The sequence below is a fragment of the Coffea eugenioides genome, chromosome 7 (assembly GCF_003713205.1).
Source record: "Coffea eugenioides isolate CCC68of chromosome 7, Ceug_1.0, whole genome shotgun sequence".
NCBI classification, from domain to species: Eukaryota; Viridiplantae; Streptophyta; class Magnoliopsida; order Gentianales; family Rubiaceae; genus Coffea; species Coffea eugenioides.
The window spans coordinates 4957975-4972666 of record NC_040041.1 but is presented as its reverse complement, the minus strand read 5'-3'; the positions used below and the strand labels follow the sequence as shown (position 1 = coordinate 4972666).

General features: G+C 34.8%; 2 protein-coding genes across 4 annotated transcripts; both read right to left on the bottom strand.

Moving 5' to 3' along the window:
- Nucleotides 1-691: 691 nt before the first annotated feature.
- Nucleotides 692-5574, bottom strand: LOC113777668 (isocitrate dehydrogenase [NADP]). 2 transcript variants are annotated; one of them, XM_027322827.1, is made up of 16 exons: nucleotides 5325-5574; nucleotides 4394-4437; nucleotides 4171-4280; nucleotides 3920-3957; nucleotides 3695-3772; nucleotides 3526-3579; nucleotides 3343-3444; nucleotides 3075-3166; nucleotides 2876-2979; nucleotides 2479-2547; nucleotides 2261-2376; nucleotides 2070-2104; nucleotides 1756-1898; nucleotides 1504-1626; nucleotides 1296-1379; nucleotides 692-945 (listed from the first exon to the last, which is right to left on the bottom strand). In XM_027322827.1, exons 1-16 carry the CDS (start codon nucleotides 5371-5373, stop codon nucleotides 936-938), a joined length of 1251 nt encoding a protein of 416 aa, XP_027178628.1. In that variant the 5' UTR covers nucleotides 5374-5574; the 3' UTR covers nucleotides 692-935. The 2 variants fall into 2 exon arrangements, with proteins under 2 accessions (XP_027178628.1, XP_027178629.1); XM_027322828.1 differs by having other exon boundaries at nucleotides 1290-1379; nucleotides 5325-5572.
- Nucleotides 5575-7058: 1484 nt separating this feature from the next.
- On the bottom strand, nucleotides 7059-10353 carry LOC113776704 (armadillo repeat-containing protein 7). 2 transcript variants are annotated; one of them, XM_027321766.1, is made up of 7 exons: nucleotides 10230-10351; nucleotides 9796-9872; nucleotides 9575-9611; nucleotides 8477-8550; nucleotides 8306-8399; nucleotides 8072-8154; nucleotides 7059-7369 (listed from the first exon to the last, which is right to left on the bottom strand). In XM_027321766.1, exons 2-7 carry the CDS (start codon nucleotides 9865-9867, stop codon nucleotides 7187-7189), a joined length of 543 nt encoding a protein of 180 aa, XP_027177567.1. In that variant the 5' UTR covers nucleotides 9868-9872; nucleotides 10230-10351; the 3' UTR covers nucleotides 7059-7186. The 2 variants fall into 2 exon arrangements, with proteins under 2 accessions (XP_027177567.1, XP_027177568.1); XM_027321767.1 differs by lacking the exon at nucleotides 7059-7369 and adding an exon at nucleotides 7543-7867 and having other exon boundaries at nucleotides 10230-10353.
- Between the last annotated feature and the right edge of the window lie 4339 nt (nucleotides 10354-14692).

Genomic DNA, 14692 nt, shown 5'->3' with positions numbered 1-14692 from the left:
CCCCCTGCGAAACGAGATCTACTTGCAAAGACTTGTATGTCAGCACTCACACTTGTTAGGGTCTAAAGGCATTTTTCACATACATAACTTGGAAAGAAGGCAATTAGAGAGATTCAAGAACATTGACAAGGGCTTGCGGTCAAGATTTGTGAAATTCAAGATTTGTTTCAGGAAAAATTCTCTCTGTTCCTTTCCTTTTCTTAAAATTTTGTGGTCCCCGAAAAAGTTATTTTGGGAAGCAAAATTCCTAAATTAATACCAGTCCCGAGTTCGATTAACATTTGGAGATTAGTATTTCGCATAACAAATTGATCCGAAGACACAAAAAGGGCTGTTACATAAGATACTCAAAAGAGTCAATTCTCTCAATGGATGTGAAAATAATTTCTGTGGGCAGTGAAGGAGGAATAACGCATCAGATTTTCAAACATTTTTCGGGCAACATCTCAAAAATCTCATGGAACATGCATGCATGCGGCATCGAAATTTTAGCACTGTGCCCCCGTCCTCAGGAGTGCCCCTTCCCATAAACGAGTTTAGCCATTCAAAGCCAAAAACAGGGCAGAAAGATCCGATTCTGTCAGGATTACTTATGCTAGATGACAAAGCTTATTTACTTCAAACATATTCCTACACCAATTTTTTTTCCCCCGCATTCACAATCTTCATAAATGATGAAATGGCTAAAGAGTAAAAGAAAGACATGGCATAAATTAAGGTTATTATAGATGCGTAATGAGAAATCGAGCTCCAAGAAACATTTGAAATGTCCAAAGCATTTAGCTTAGGGAAATAATGTTAAACTGACAACCAGAATACATCTCACTGAGTGAGCAAATTCAGGCGACCACCATCCCAACAGCCTCCTCTCATTCCCTTTTTTTATTTGTTCTTAGCAAAATCCAGAACAGAGAGAAGCAGATCCATCAACCTGCCTACAGAGACCTGGTAAGAATGCAACAGCAAAAAGAACAAGAGCTCCTGTTACATGTTCAATCACTAAATTTTGTACGAAGAAACAAGCAAAGAACTAAACTAAGAATAAAAAATTCTGGGAACAAATAAGAACAGCAACTAGATCTTGATGAAAAGGTCACAAAGGAAACAAGAGGCTTGGCCTCTGAATTGTACACAAACTTCATTATCTAAAAAAATAATTTTCCAGGTTTATGAGAAAAAGAAAACACTAGCACAAATGACAAACAGAACACTCACCAAATAAATATTAGAAAAAAAGGGGAAAGGGGGAGGGGGGGGGGATCTCAGGATTAAATTTGTAGGAGACATACACTTACGCTTTGCAGGAGAGTCTTGCTCTCAGATCATCAGCCACAGCATCAATAAACTCTTCAGTATTCAAATACCGTTCTCTGCTTAACCTACACCATAAAGGAAAACATGTTACAGCAGTAGCAGTACTAAACAGATGGTCTTCTCTAATCCTCCCTATTGACAAGTCTGAAGAAAAGTACATAAATAAACAGTACTAGGTAAGCTGCTCACTTAGGTCCATGGATGATAAGTGCAAGATCCTTGGTCATTTTTCCTGACTCAACAGTACCAATGCATGCTGCCTCCAGTTTCTCAGTGAAGTCCAACAGTTTAGGGTTGTCATCCAACTTTGCCCTGTAAAAAAGTAAGAAAAGAAATACGTTCATCATCATTCTCATTTGTGAGTAAACTAAAACAATTGTCTGCCATGAGATGGTCATGATGAGATAAAGAGCCAAAAAAAGTAAATTAACACTACCATACCTGTGTGCGAGTCCTCGTGTCCAAGCAAAGATCGAGGCAATGCTGTTTGTGCTTGTTTCACCTCCTTTCTGGTGAACCCTGTAATGCCGTGTAACAGTTCCATGGGCTGCTTCAGCTTCTATGGTCTTTCCATCAGGACATACCTAAATCACACCAAACCCATTGACACAGGCACGCAGATGAATGTAAAGACAAAACTAAGTAAATAGTCATATCAAAATTCATCCAATAATACAAGCCTTCAGTTGAGCAAATAAAGGAAGCAAAAATATAAAAGATATCATGATGGAAGTAAACACTGAAAAGAAATATACCAGGACAGATGTCATCAACCCAAGAGATCCAAACCCTGAAAAGAAGCCGAAAACTTAAGTTTGTGCAAAAATTGAACATTTACATGACACAGGACTTTTATTTCTCCATAAGCAAAAGAGGCTTTAATAAGCAACTCCTGTTCCAAGAACACAATCAGAATGTGTAGACATCAGTAATACAACTTGCATACCTTGTGCTAGGAAATCACTCTGAACATCCCCGTCATAATTCTTGCAAGCCCACACATAACCTCCTTCACTCTTTAGAGCATATGCAACCATATCATCAATAAGACGGTGTTCATACCTGTTACATGTATTATGCAGTTAAGTGGGAAAATTCACAAGACATGGAAGGAAGCAGCATCCCCCCCCCCAACACAAAAAAAAAGGCAGATAAGTAGCCCACCATATTCCAGCAGCCTCGAACTTTGATTTCCAGTTGGCTTCATATACTTCTTGGAATATGTCTTTGAACCTTTTAAGGAGCAACAAATGATAAAGAAGATAAGATTACATAACAAAACAAAATTGACAGACACAAAAAGAAGGCAGGAATTAAATGACAGGAGAAAAGCAAAAAGGAAAGCACAAATACAGGCTGAAAAACGAAATTGGAGAAGACAAAGAGAAGGCAGAAATTAAATGACGGGAGAAAACAACAAGAGAAGGCTCAGATAAACACGTGAAAAGCATAAAATTGGAAACAGACAAATTATAGGAATTAAACATAAAATATTTGACAAGAGTACTCAAGCAATTGTTTAGATCAATAAACAAGTTCCTAACATGGAAGTGCAGCATACCTTCCATCATATTTTTTGAGAATGGTATTTTTTGTGCTAAGATAAAGTGGCCATTTTTTCTGGTGTGCAATGTTCATTGAGGCATCAGCAAAAGCATGGATAGACTGCAATTCCAACAAACAACAAAAAAGGGCTATAAATGAGCCACAAAGAGAATCATCAAAAATTAACCATAAGACCCCAATTTTGAAAGCCATACCTCATCTGTGTTGTACATGGATAGAGCTACTCCACCTGCACCAGTAAAGTTGAATACTTCTAGCTCAGTCTTTTCATCGGCTCCTTCTGGTACTGCATATTGATATTAGGCATTAAGAAGCCAGAAAAAGAATAGGGGAAAAGTATGTTATAAGTAAAATAGATACCAAAATGAACTTCTTTGTTGATAACCAAATCAGAATTCACAAGTCAAAGAGGTTTGGTTAAGGTGCTTAATAGGTAATGAAAGATGGATAGTGAGGAATTACCAAACACCAATTTAAGCTTTCCAGCTCCTTTGATCACAGTATCGGTTGCTCTGTATTGATCTCCAAATGCATGCCTTCCAATGCATATTGGCTTGTTCCATCCTGATAGCAAGTAACCAAAATTACTCCATTTCATGATTTATGTTTCGAGTATAATTGTTTTAACTGCATGAAGTTCATTACCTGGAACAAGCCGGGGAATATTTTTGCAGAGAATTGGCTCTCTAAAGACCGTGCCTGCAGTGAGAGTAAATTGATGGGCATTGAAGATTAATGCATTCGCATGAAGAAACTATAAAAAAATAATAACAAATAAAACTAAAAGCATGAGGGAGGATTCATGTTCACTGACCATTCAAAATATTCCTGATTGTGCCATTTGGGCTCTTCCACATAGCCTTCAAACCAAACTCCTTCACACGAGCTTCATCTGTGTTTGTGATTGTTAGATACAGAATGTGAATATTATTAAGCATGTAAAGCAATCATACTGCACTCTGAAGAATAAATGTTCGTGAACCTCATATATAACAAAATGCATAATTAAGGGTTTCAGGTCTCATGTGACTATTCATACCAGGTGTGATGGTTGCGCACTTGATTGCCACATTGTACCTACAATTAAATCACATCAACAAAATGTAAGGCCAAAGAACGCAAGCAACAGGAGATATTTCAAGCAAATATAACCAAGAAAAGGAAAATGACATGTAAATAAGAACCACATAAAAACATTGTGGCATGCAAACTGAAATTACTGGGTCCCGAACATAGAGACATAACGGTCCGACAATTTGAAACTAAAGCATAAGTAACATGAAGTCATACTTCAGAGTAGCTTCTGCACTTTCAACTGTAACTTTATCATCAGTGGCATCACGGTGAGGAAGTCCAAGGTCAAAATACTTAATATCCAACTCCAGGAAAGGGAGAATGAGCTGCAGCACAAGCATACTTCCTTGTTACTAACATTCTTGGCAATTAAACATACATATAACAACATAAACTAGGAAGTCCAACAAGATAAGCACTGGAAATGCAAACTTGTTACCTTATCCTTGATTGCTTTCCAAATGACTCTGGTCATTTCATCTCCTGCATTACGTAAAGAAGAAGATAATACAGTGAAAGGCACATTCTCATTAATGACAAAGAAAACCTGCAGAACATTGACTAAAACATCATAATTAAATTTTAAGTTTGGCTTATTTAGATTCAATCTAGTATTGTATGTATAGCAGCTCATTTGATGTATTAACCAGTGTAAGTCATATGCCATTTCCGATCAGCCAGCAACAAGACTGAACCTCAGTGTAACAGTTCCACAATTTTTTCTCCAATGTCTGGGCAGATTATATCTCTTTCCTAAATGCTTATCTAGTAAACCACTACTATACACCTTAAAACTCCATTGGAACCTTTTTTTCTGGTTAGTTTACTGCATCACAAGCCAGAACAAGAATGCCCAGACTATCTGCTTGTATCTGTTGTTGACAAACATTTAGCTACAATTTTGACATACTAACATCTGAATCGAGACGCTGACATACACTGATCAATAAAAAAAATTTCAAATATTTTGAACAGATAAAGTTTAATGAATACCAACACCAGCAAACAAAATTGCCAAAACAAAACCAAAAAACAAAAAATGGAAGCTGGATCAAGATTTTTCAATGCAGGTACAACAGTTAAAAATATCATCTTTCAAAATGCTAACAAACATCTCCAATAAAAGCCAAAAAAGGGCCCACCAACTTTCATTAAAATCAATACTAGGATTTTGTACTAATCACTTAAACCTCGTAAACATCAGAGTTTTTTGTTAATTTTTCGCTTCATATGCACGACCCATTGGCACTCTAGGATCCAAAAGTCAACCCATATAGCAAGAATCAACAGCAACTCAGATCTGCATGACAATCATTTAACTATATAGAAAAGGAAACAGATCAAAAGAAAGGGGTGGGAAAATATCTAACCGTCCATCTCGACGATGGGGTTGGCAACCTTGATCTTCTCGAACGCCATTTTCTTTGTTTTGTTCTTGCGAGCTTATCTGATGAAAGAGCTAGATATATAAGATGGGTTTGAGTCGCAAGGAACGGGGGAAGCGGAGATTAGCGAGAAAATCTCCGCCGGCGAGAAATCCGGGACCCTGAGTTGGAGAAATGAATATGAGCCGAAGAGGGGTGGGAAAAGGAAAGGAAAATCAGCTCCAATTTAAGTGCTGTCTTAAAATTTTATTGGTGGGCGAGCGAGGGGAGCGGTTGGTCACGTCACGACACTACCATCGACCATCACAGTTGACAGTACCCAGCATTGAATTGAATGAACCAAACAGTCCAATCTATAGCTTTTTTTCTTTTTTTTTTTAAACTTTTTTTACTTTGATCCTTGCCAATTATAAGTTTCACGATTTAATGGTAACTATTAGGTTCAAAATTCGAACATATAGTCTAAGAGTTTCTCTAAAAATCTTCTGCTGGTCATTGAGCCAACTCTAATAGTTCAATCCAATCTATAATTACAAAGTAAAAAATAACCCAAAAAATGAAAAAAGAAACCTTTTTCCTCTTAACATTCAAGAAATCCCCAATGGAAAACTTTAAAACATGCATGTTACTTGGAGGTGAAGATCAGTGGATTACTCTACTTGGTATTTGTGACTTTTTAAAATTTTTATTAAGATTGTGCCACTACTCTTCTAGATTGTTTTTGAAAATTTTTAGAGTTTTTATTGAAAAAAAAAAAGACATTGTATTGGTTAAGGATATAATGCATGTAACTTAAAAATGCGTTAAGACCTTATTTCAAAAAGATTCTTAAAAATTTATTTCACAAAACTAACAATCCTGACATGGCACAGGATACAAAAAACATAAAAATAAAAATAAAAAAAATGACATATTCTTTGGTGGACAGTGAACTTTTTACTTGGGAACTTCTGTCTCAAAATTAAAGGATGGTGATTTTATTGTTAACACTTTCCTTCTCTTATGGAATAACGACACTTTTTTCCCCTGAAAATGGCCTTGAGCCCTCCATTTATATGAATTTTCCGGGAGGAGGATTTGCAAGGATAGGACCTGTGACTGTAAATTGATCACAAGAAACAAATGTCGGATTCAAAGCCTCTAAAAATGCACTTTGCAAATCCTCCTCTAAAAATGCACGAATCTAAAGTGAACATAAATTTTGATTAAACTACTCTCACCAACCCCACACTTTCTTTCAAGGTCCCTACACTCAATTATGCTCCCCCACATCACTGTCACCGGCAGATGATTATTCCATTGATGTCCAATGTGGAGTGGCCACTGGGGAAGGTTATGTGTCCAATGATTATTCCAAACTTCTAAAGAGCATAGCATTTAGCATATGGGGTCCGTCCCTCTTTACTCTTCAGGACTGCAACCAATGTGCGCATCCTTATTTGACAATGAACACACAGGAATGAGAAAAGATCGGACGGGTTCCATCCCATCCATTTGATGCATCTAATCATTCCAAACAATTGAAACTACTCTCTCTCCTGCTTTGGATATCCACTACCTCAATTATGAACAGACTCAAGTACACAGTTTCTGACCATTATTAGCGTAGGGAACTTAAGATGATGGACCACATTGTATACATTGGAAGAAAGTCGTAGGCTTTTGATCTTGAAGTACTACTACTGATTCTGAAGTTGAAAAAAAAAAAAACCACAAGAGAAACACGGTAAAAACAATTTTATGCATATAGATAGGGATGTTTTAAGTCGCAAAAGAAATTAGAATAGAAGATGAACACATGATAAATACAATTTCTACATGCCACAGTCTCATTGGGCTTCCTAATCCTATGCTTGGTTCAGCTCAGAGACATGCTTATCGAGAAAAGCCTGGGCTATGTTACTAAAGCTCACACTAACTGCACCAGCTGAAGCATATCTTTTGATGATATCCACTACTTCTGGCTTCAAAATCTCTTCCTTGTTTGATGCACTGCAGAGATAATACAGAGCCCCAAGAGCATAGTTCACCTGCCATATTGAGGTTTGTTTGCAGTAACTAGTAAGTATCCGGACACTTGCACAAAATTATACTGCTGGTAAACACAATACCCACAACTATACCAAGATGATAACCAAGTTTCCGTTTTTCAAAGGACACTTGAGAGATTCATTTCTCTTTCTGGCAGAAGTGACTTTCAGGATAACTACAAATAACAAATTCTTCTAAATAAATGGTTGGCAATAAAGTATAGCAGGGTCAATGTGCCATGACTAACAGTAATCCATGGAGTATCCATGAGGCCTTGCATTCCAAATTCAGCTCAAATAGCATATTAACGAAATACAAGTCAACAAAAATCAACCAAGTACACTAGTTTGTCAATCTAGTAATTACGATGAAGATAGCATTAGGTGGCTTCCATGAAATACAAGCATAAACTACAATGCCAATGTTAAAAGATGCTCCAGAACTGGAATATTTAGCATGTGACTGCCACAGGATTCATCTCTATTCCACTGCTGTCTCTGTAATATTTAGCAATAAATAGAGTGAATGATAGTCAATGAACTTTGAGTGAAGTAAGCGATGTAAACCTTTTCTAGTTTCAAAAAATTATGCAGTATGGATATGCAACTTGAGCCCTGATTGAAGTCAACTTCCAATAGTCAAAGGGTAAGGGCATCCAAACAACGATCTGAACAAGCCAGAAAACAAATACTACTAATTACCGTGTTTCGGACAGGACTAGAGAGACATTGAATGACAAGAGGGATTCCACCACACTGAATTACAACTGCAGCATTTGACGGATCTAGATTACAAGTGAAAAGCAAATTACATTATACACCATAAGTGACTGTTTGGCAATAAAAACCAGTTGAGAAAATCTTAGAAGATATAAAAATAATAGACATCTTCTTTTCTTAAATGACTAATAAAATAGGGCCAGAGGTCCAATTTACCAACACAGGCATTGCAGATTCCTCCAATACCAAACTCCACAAGCCTCTCATTGGGCTCTGTCATGCAGTCGAGGAAAAGTTCCAAAACATTAAGCTGCTTATATCAGGGCAAGCACATTCATTGTCATGGCAGAAAGAAAAATGTATATAACTCAAAAGTTCAAGAACTACCTGGCGCAAGAATGTGTAGTTGTAAGGGTCATATGCAAAGTTTGCTAGATTAGCAGCAATTCTCTCCTTTATCTCTGAATAACAAGATTTCATAGGTTAACTTAAAACGGAATGACCAAAATTAGGTACAGATGTTCATAGATACATAACACAAAATTTTGAGACCACAAATGCTATATTTGGAATTAGGATGAGTAGGATTATTAGTTGGACACGTTATTCCATGATAGAGAATACCAATTGCTGATAGATATCATACGTCATAAGTGCAGATACTCCCACAGAAACCATGTCCCTAGTTAACAGTATGAGAAGGCATGAGGACTAAAACATGAAATTAACCAATCCTTTCATCCCACTTATCTTGGAGTAAGTTAATATAAACCCTATCCATAAGACAAGCTCCCCATATTCCTCATCAACATGAATCAGTTCATACTCCCTGATAGCATTATCACCATCAGGGTTGTGGCAAAGTCAAGAATTCTTCATTCTGAGTTTTCAACCTAGGAGGTCATTGGCTCAAAACTGATCGTCCACCTTTAACCTGTTTGCTAAGGCTGCTTCATCCAAACCAATCCAGGGCAATATGGCATTCATACAACAACTTCGCCTCTAGACCCTTTTCATCTATGCATGTCTCCCCTCCAAAGAAAAGGTTCTAGTCTACGGTCACATGACCATTACCGCAAGAAATTGATTCTGTATAGATTCCATGGATGAAACAATGTTTTTAGCAGTCACAGAAATTCTATGGCAGAAGCAATCTAGGGATCCCAGTACCAGCTCCATGTCAGCAAATAAAAAAACTTGAATTTTATTTGATCAGCAATCTACAACAAAAACTGCAGAATAATCTTTTGTTCCATTGGTTTCATTACTTCGTAACCCTGTTAGTACTAAATGATGTCAAAATCAATTATTAATTAGCAATCTACAACAAAAACTGCAGAATAATCTTTTGTTCCATTAGTTTCATTACTTCATAAACCTTGTCAGTAATGTCAAGGCTAATTATTAATCAAATGCCTTAACCTCATAAATGCTATCCGAAAGAAGCAAGTAAATATGCTTAAACAAGAATTGGACAAAACATACCTTCATCAGTAGCATTCTGAAACTGACTCACCAATTCCTAAATCAAACAAAGAAAACAATGGATGCTAACTATCAACTGCCACTAATGAAAGTTCCCAAACAATCAATATTAAGGCAGATAAAAGAAATACAACTCTCAACTACATTTTCGCATTCACAACCATTTTGAACAGGGAAAAGTTGAATATTTCTGATAGCAATAATTTACAGCAGAGATATACCTGAAGGTAATTTACCCGGGGAGTTCCATATTTTCCAGTCCGCTCTTCTTGCCTCCGATTATTCGTAAACATGTCAACTGCAAAATATTTCAAGAAATCATTCAATTCGCAATATATTGAAAACTCTTTCAGTTTTGACAATCAACAATTTTAACAAGAAATCGATACACTAGGAAGGATATGGCTGGCCTAACGTGGCAGTAGTTAAAATCCAAATAAGCCGACATATACCCCATCTCCCTCCATTTCAGAGCTCCCTAACTCCTTCCTCCTTCTCATGAAAAAACTCCCCATGAATACACAAACCCGAATGAGCCTGAGCCATCACTTCCTATAACCCCAACCCAGCTAGTTTCAACAAAGATTTATAAAGCCATAAAGCCCAGAACCATCAAATATATTTCTTGAATAGTATTTTACAAGGCAAAATTCACCTGTAGAAGATTGAACTTTAATTGTTCAGGGGAAAGAAAAGGTATATTCCACTTTGTTCCCCTCAAACTATCTGCAGAATCCCACTTCATTCCCTAAACTTCAAAATGGGACCGTTCAACTGGTTTGCAGCTGACAGTCTGACACGAAGAGATTGCTTATTCAGAGTTTCTGTCGTTTTCCTTTATTTCATCCGATATCATTTTTGTTGTTGTAGATGGGCTGGGTCTAGGACTTAAATTTGGCCCATTTATATTCAGTTGTATCTTAAATTTACACCATTTGAACTTTGGGCTTTTGGAATTACGAATGCAATGCCAATCAGATCTTGGAGCATTTTGGGCTTTTTTTTTGGTTTGTTTGGCCTTTAACTGCCAAAAAGGTCCAGAGAGAATGGAGACCGTGTATTTGAATTGATTTTCTTTTCGACTGTGTATTTAGAACTAAGGATGTTCATTGGCCGGTAATTGATAATTCAGTAAAAAAAAAAAAAAAAAATCTTGAGAATTGGAAAATTGATTTTTTAAGACCAATAACCAATTAACCAACAGTTCGTTGGGCTGTTGGTCAAGACGCCATGCTCTCGCCTATCAGTCAGGTTAGGAGTTTTTAAGACCAATAACTGATTAACCAGTAACTCGCTGGACTGTTGGCCAGGAGCTATGCTCTCACCTGTCAAGTTGAGAGTTCGACTCCTAGTCTGCAGGTTTGGGGTAAGGTTTAGGAAGGGAGTAGGGAAGTGGGAAGAATATGAAAAAGAAAAAAAAAAAAACCAATATCCAATTATTGTCCAAACTTTAATTTGGTAAATTGGACATTGGTGATCGGATAATATCCGAAATGTAAAATGTCAATTGTAAGTTAAAATATTTTAATTTCTATAAAAAATTATTGTGCGAAAATAATATCCCATATATGTTTTCAACAAAATTCAATCCATTTAGCTAGTAATACTACACTGGACCACTAGTTAGTAGTCAATAGTTAATTAATTACTCATTACCAATATTTTGTAATGTGTTTGTGTGTTTATATATATATATATATATATATATATATATTAGTTTCAAAGATTCGATCAATAACTGATAATTTGATAATATATTTTTAATATCCGTTCCCAAACTGTTTTACCAAACATTATAATTGAATATATTTTGATTTTACTAAATTCTTGTTTTGCCAGAATCTAAATCCAATCTAGATTGGATTGGTCGGTTCTTTGGTTTTTTATGAAATTTGAACACCTCTATTTAAAAGTATGGGGTTGGGGAACTTTTGAATAAAAGACCCTCCTCAAAATCCATAAATCTTTTAGCTAACCAATTGCAAATTATACAGTATTTTAAAACAAAATTGATGCATAAAATTGATTGCATTCAATTTCTAGCTATAACTAGGGCTGCACGAACGAGTCGAGTTTTGGCCTAATCGAGCGAGTCTCGATTAAATTCATTAAACTCAACTCGAGCTCGAGTCGACGAGCTCACAATTTTCAAGCTCGAGCTCGACTCGACTTGATTCGAGCCCGAGCTCGAAAAAAATAAAAAATAATTATTTTATTTTTTAAAAAATAAATAAAATAATATTTTTTTAATAAATAATAAAATATTAAGGATATATATGTAATTTTACTATTAAAATAAAAAATAAAAAATATATATATACTTAAAACAAAAAATATATATATATATACTTGAGCTCGCGAGCTAACGAGCTTAATATTTTGAGCTCGATTTCGACTTGAGCCAGCTTGAACTCGACTCGCGAGCAGCTCGATTCGTTTGCAGCCCTAGCTATAACATTTCTGACAAGCATCCATTCGCCAGTCCTAGTATTCAAACATTTCATGAACAAATTTAACACTAAAGAATAAAAAAATGCATTGGTGATTAGGAAGTACAGGTTTCTTACCCATCAAATTTGCAATATTAATCATTTTTCCATACTGCTTGATGCTTTAGTGAATTATTACTTTGACGTTTTTGGTGTGTATGTCTTGGATTTCATGAGAGAAATGATTATTTAAGAATATTCACGGAATCTTAAATTTTGGGGAAATTGCATGTATTCTTCTTACAATTTACAGCTTTTTTGATAGTTGAGGATAGACATTTTAATAGTGGAGTAGGGGAAAATCTCAAATTCATGACTTGTTGGTTAATTTGTAACATGTCAAGCTTGATTAGAAATGCAAGTTCCAAGAAGGGTTTATCTATATTAATGTATAAATATCAAAGAATAGCTAATGACAAGTCTAATTGTACCTGCTTGAAAATTTTGGGAATAATGACGTACTACAGAATGGAGATTCTTAAAAGTTGGTAGCATTTATTTGTCTTCATTGATATGTGCATGCATACTATTATGAAAGTGGTTAATTATATATCTCTATGTTCGCAGTTTGAAGGCAAAAATACTCGAGGGTTATATCTAACTTTGGAACGTAATGGACCTTTAGCGATGCAAACATATTTCCAAAGCAAGTTTTTTTTTTTTTTTTAATTTCCAAAGCAAGTTGATTGTAATGTACATGTAAAAAAGTAAAAGTATGTAAACATTACTGTAGTCTTCCAAAACTAGCTGTGCTTATAATTGTTTAATTTAATAGCAAAAATTAAGTGTTTGTACGTTGTTAACATGGTTTCTCACAATGAAATTCGATTTTCCCCCTTAGTTTTTGAACACAGATTTGCAATTTTGGCGGTATATTCTTATAAAGCTAGATGGCACTATTAATCACGTAGTTAATGTTTTTTTATTTAATATCGTTTTACAAAAAAAAATTTGAACTATATAAGTAATTAATAACAATTTGATGAATCGTAATTTCATCTTACCATTAATTCTTATAGGGTTTGTTTTGATTAGATCTTATAATCTCAAAGTTGTATCCTATAGGATTTAATCCTTTGATAATACAAGTATCATAACTATAATACATATTGCATTCAAGATAACATAAATCAAATCAACTACAAAGTAATTAATCTCTCCTACTGCAACATTTAGGTCATAGACTAACAATATTTATTGGTTGTATTTAAAAGAGATTGATGGAGATAATATGTCAATAATAACCATGCATGTACACTATGTACATTAGTAGATGAAGATAAACAATCTAGAAACAATAGTACTTCTCTTTCGCAATAGGAAGTATCACTTTAGAAAGCCCTATTATCATGCCATATCATGGTTACATTGACTTTGTAATTTTCTTCTAGCAAACATTTATATCAACCACAACAGCAATGATTACTTGTATATGAGAATTAGTTAAATTACGATATATAATTATCTTGGATTGATAATTCTGCTAGACAAAGTGATTAACTATGTTCTAACAAAGAGAACGTGATTTACTAGGAAAAAGCAATGATGATATCCACGATTAAGTATATGTAAAAAGTATTTTAGCACAGTAATTGTTTATTGAGATTTATTTAAAAACACATCTTTGCTACATGCCTCGCATAGAAAAAATATTTTCCTATCCTATAGTCAGAAATTTGAGATTATTTTTAAAAAGTGGAACCTGATAACATGGCATTAGGATTTCTAAGGACCTAGCATAGAAATAATAGTATAATTGTTGTTATCTCTTAACAAGATAGAGATTAAATGTATGAAAAATAATAGATTTAGCTTGATCCCTTGAATCTTGCAAGATTTTAATATAAGTTTGGCCTTCAATTCTTAATTGGAATGATTATATGTCGTTTGGATAAGTGTTTTAGACAAATTATATATGACAAGTTAGTGTAATGCAAAAATAAATTAACCGTTAATAAAAGAAAAGAAAATAATGAGCTAATCAAGTTCTCAAAACAAAAACAAAACAATTATTTGGAAGTTCTCCGCAATACTTCTTAATTAGAAAAATTTTCAATTCCACAACACGCTAATTAAAAGTTTAATTAAATTTTTAAGCAATAATTAGGTGATTTTCTTGATTAAGCATTCGTTATTGAATAATATTTAATGAAAATTACATGATCGATCACCTTAAATTCATTGTTTAATGAAAATTACTTGATCGATCGCCTTAAATTAAGTATCCTGAGTTGGCTCATAGACATCGAAAATGGTAACTCGCTGCGTTAAACAAAAATGATTAACATGATAATGTGCAAATAAGGCTAAGGTCAATGTATTTTGATACTTTTCCATGCTTGGTCTAGTCATACATGTTAAAGTTTTTATTTCCTTTAAGACAAATATCTTGATTCCTACTATTTTAGGTCATTTTAGATTCTGGATTATGTAGGAAATTGCCTACCTGACTTTCTTTATATGGAGTAGCACATGCTATTATATGAGCATAGACAAGCAAACCCCATGGCCATGCTATTCACAGCTAGCATTAAGGATAAGAAAAGCTCTGCATCTCCATCCAAAATTTGTTGGTGCATAGAGAACGAGGAAACATAACTCCAATTTGAAGCAAAAGTATACTAGGTAG

Excerpts from the sequence above, each read along its gene's own strand:
- LOC113777668 (XM_027322827.1), bottom strand. The coding sequence starts at position 5,373 with ATGGCGTTCGAGAAGATCAAGGTTGCCAACCCCATCGTCGAGATGGAC. Across the intron at positions 3,580-3,694 it reads AATCAGGAATATTTTGAATG|GCACGGTCTTTAGAGAGCCA; the intron begins GTCAGTGAACAT and ends CTCTCACTGCAG. Across the intron at positions 2,377-2,478 it reads TTCGAGGCTGCTGGAATATG|GTATGAACACCGTCTTATTG; the intron begins GTGGGCTACTTA and ends TACATGTAACAG.
- LOC113776704 (XM_027321766.1), bottom strand. The coding sequence starts at position 9,867 with ATGTTTACGAATAATCGGAGGCAAGAAGAGCGGACTGGAAAATATGGA. Across the intron at positions 8,551-9,574 it reads TCAGAATGCTACTGATGAAG|AGATAAAGGAGAGAATTGCT; the intron begins GTATGTTTTGTC and ends CTTGTTATTCAG. Across the intron at positions 8,400-8,476 it reads ACTACACATTCTTGCGCCAG|CTTAATGTTTTGGAACTTTT; the intron begins GTAGTTCTTGAA and ends TGATATAAGCAG.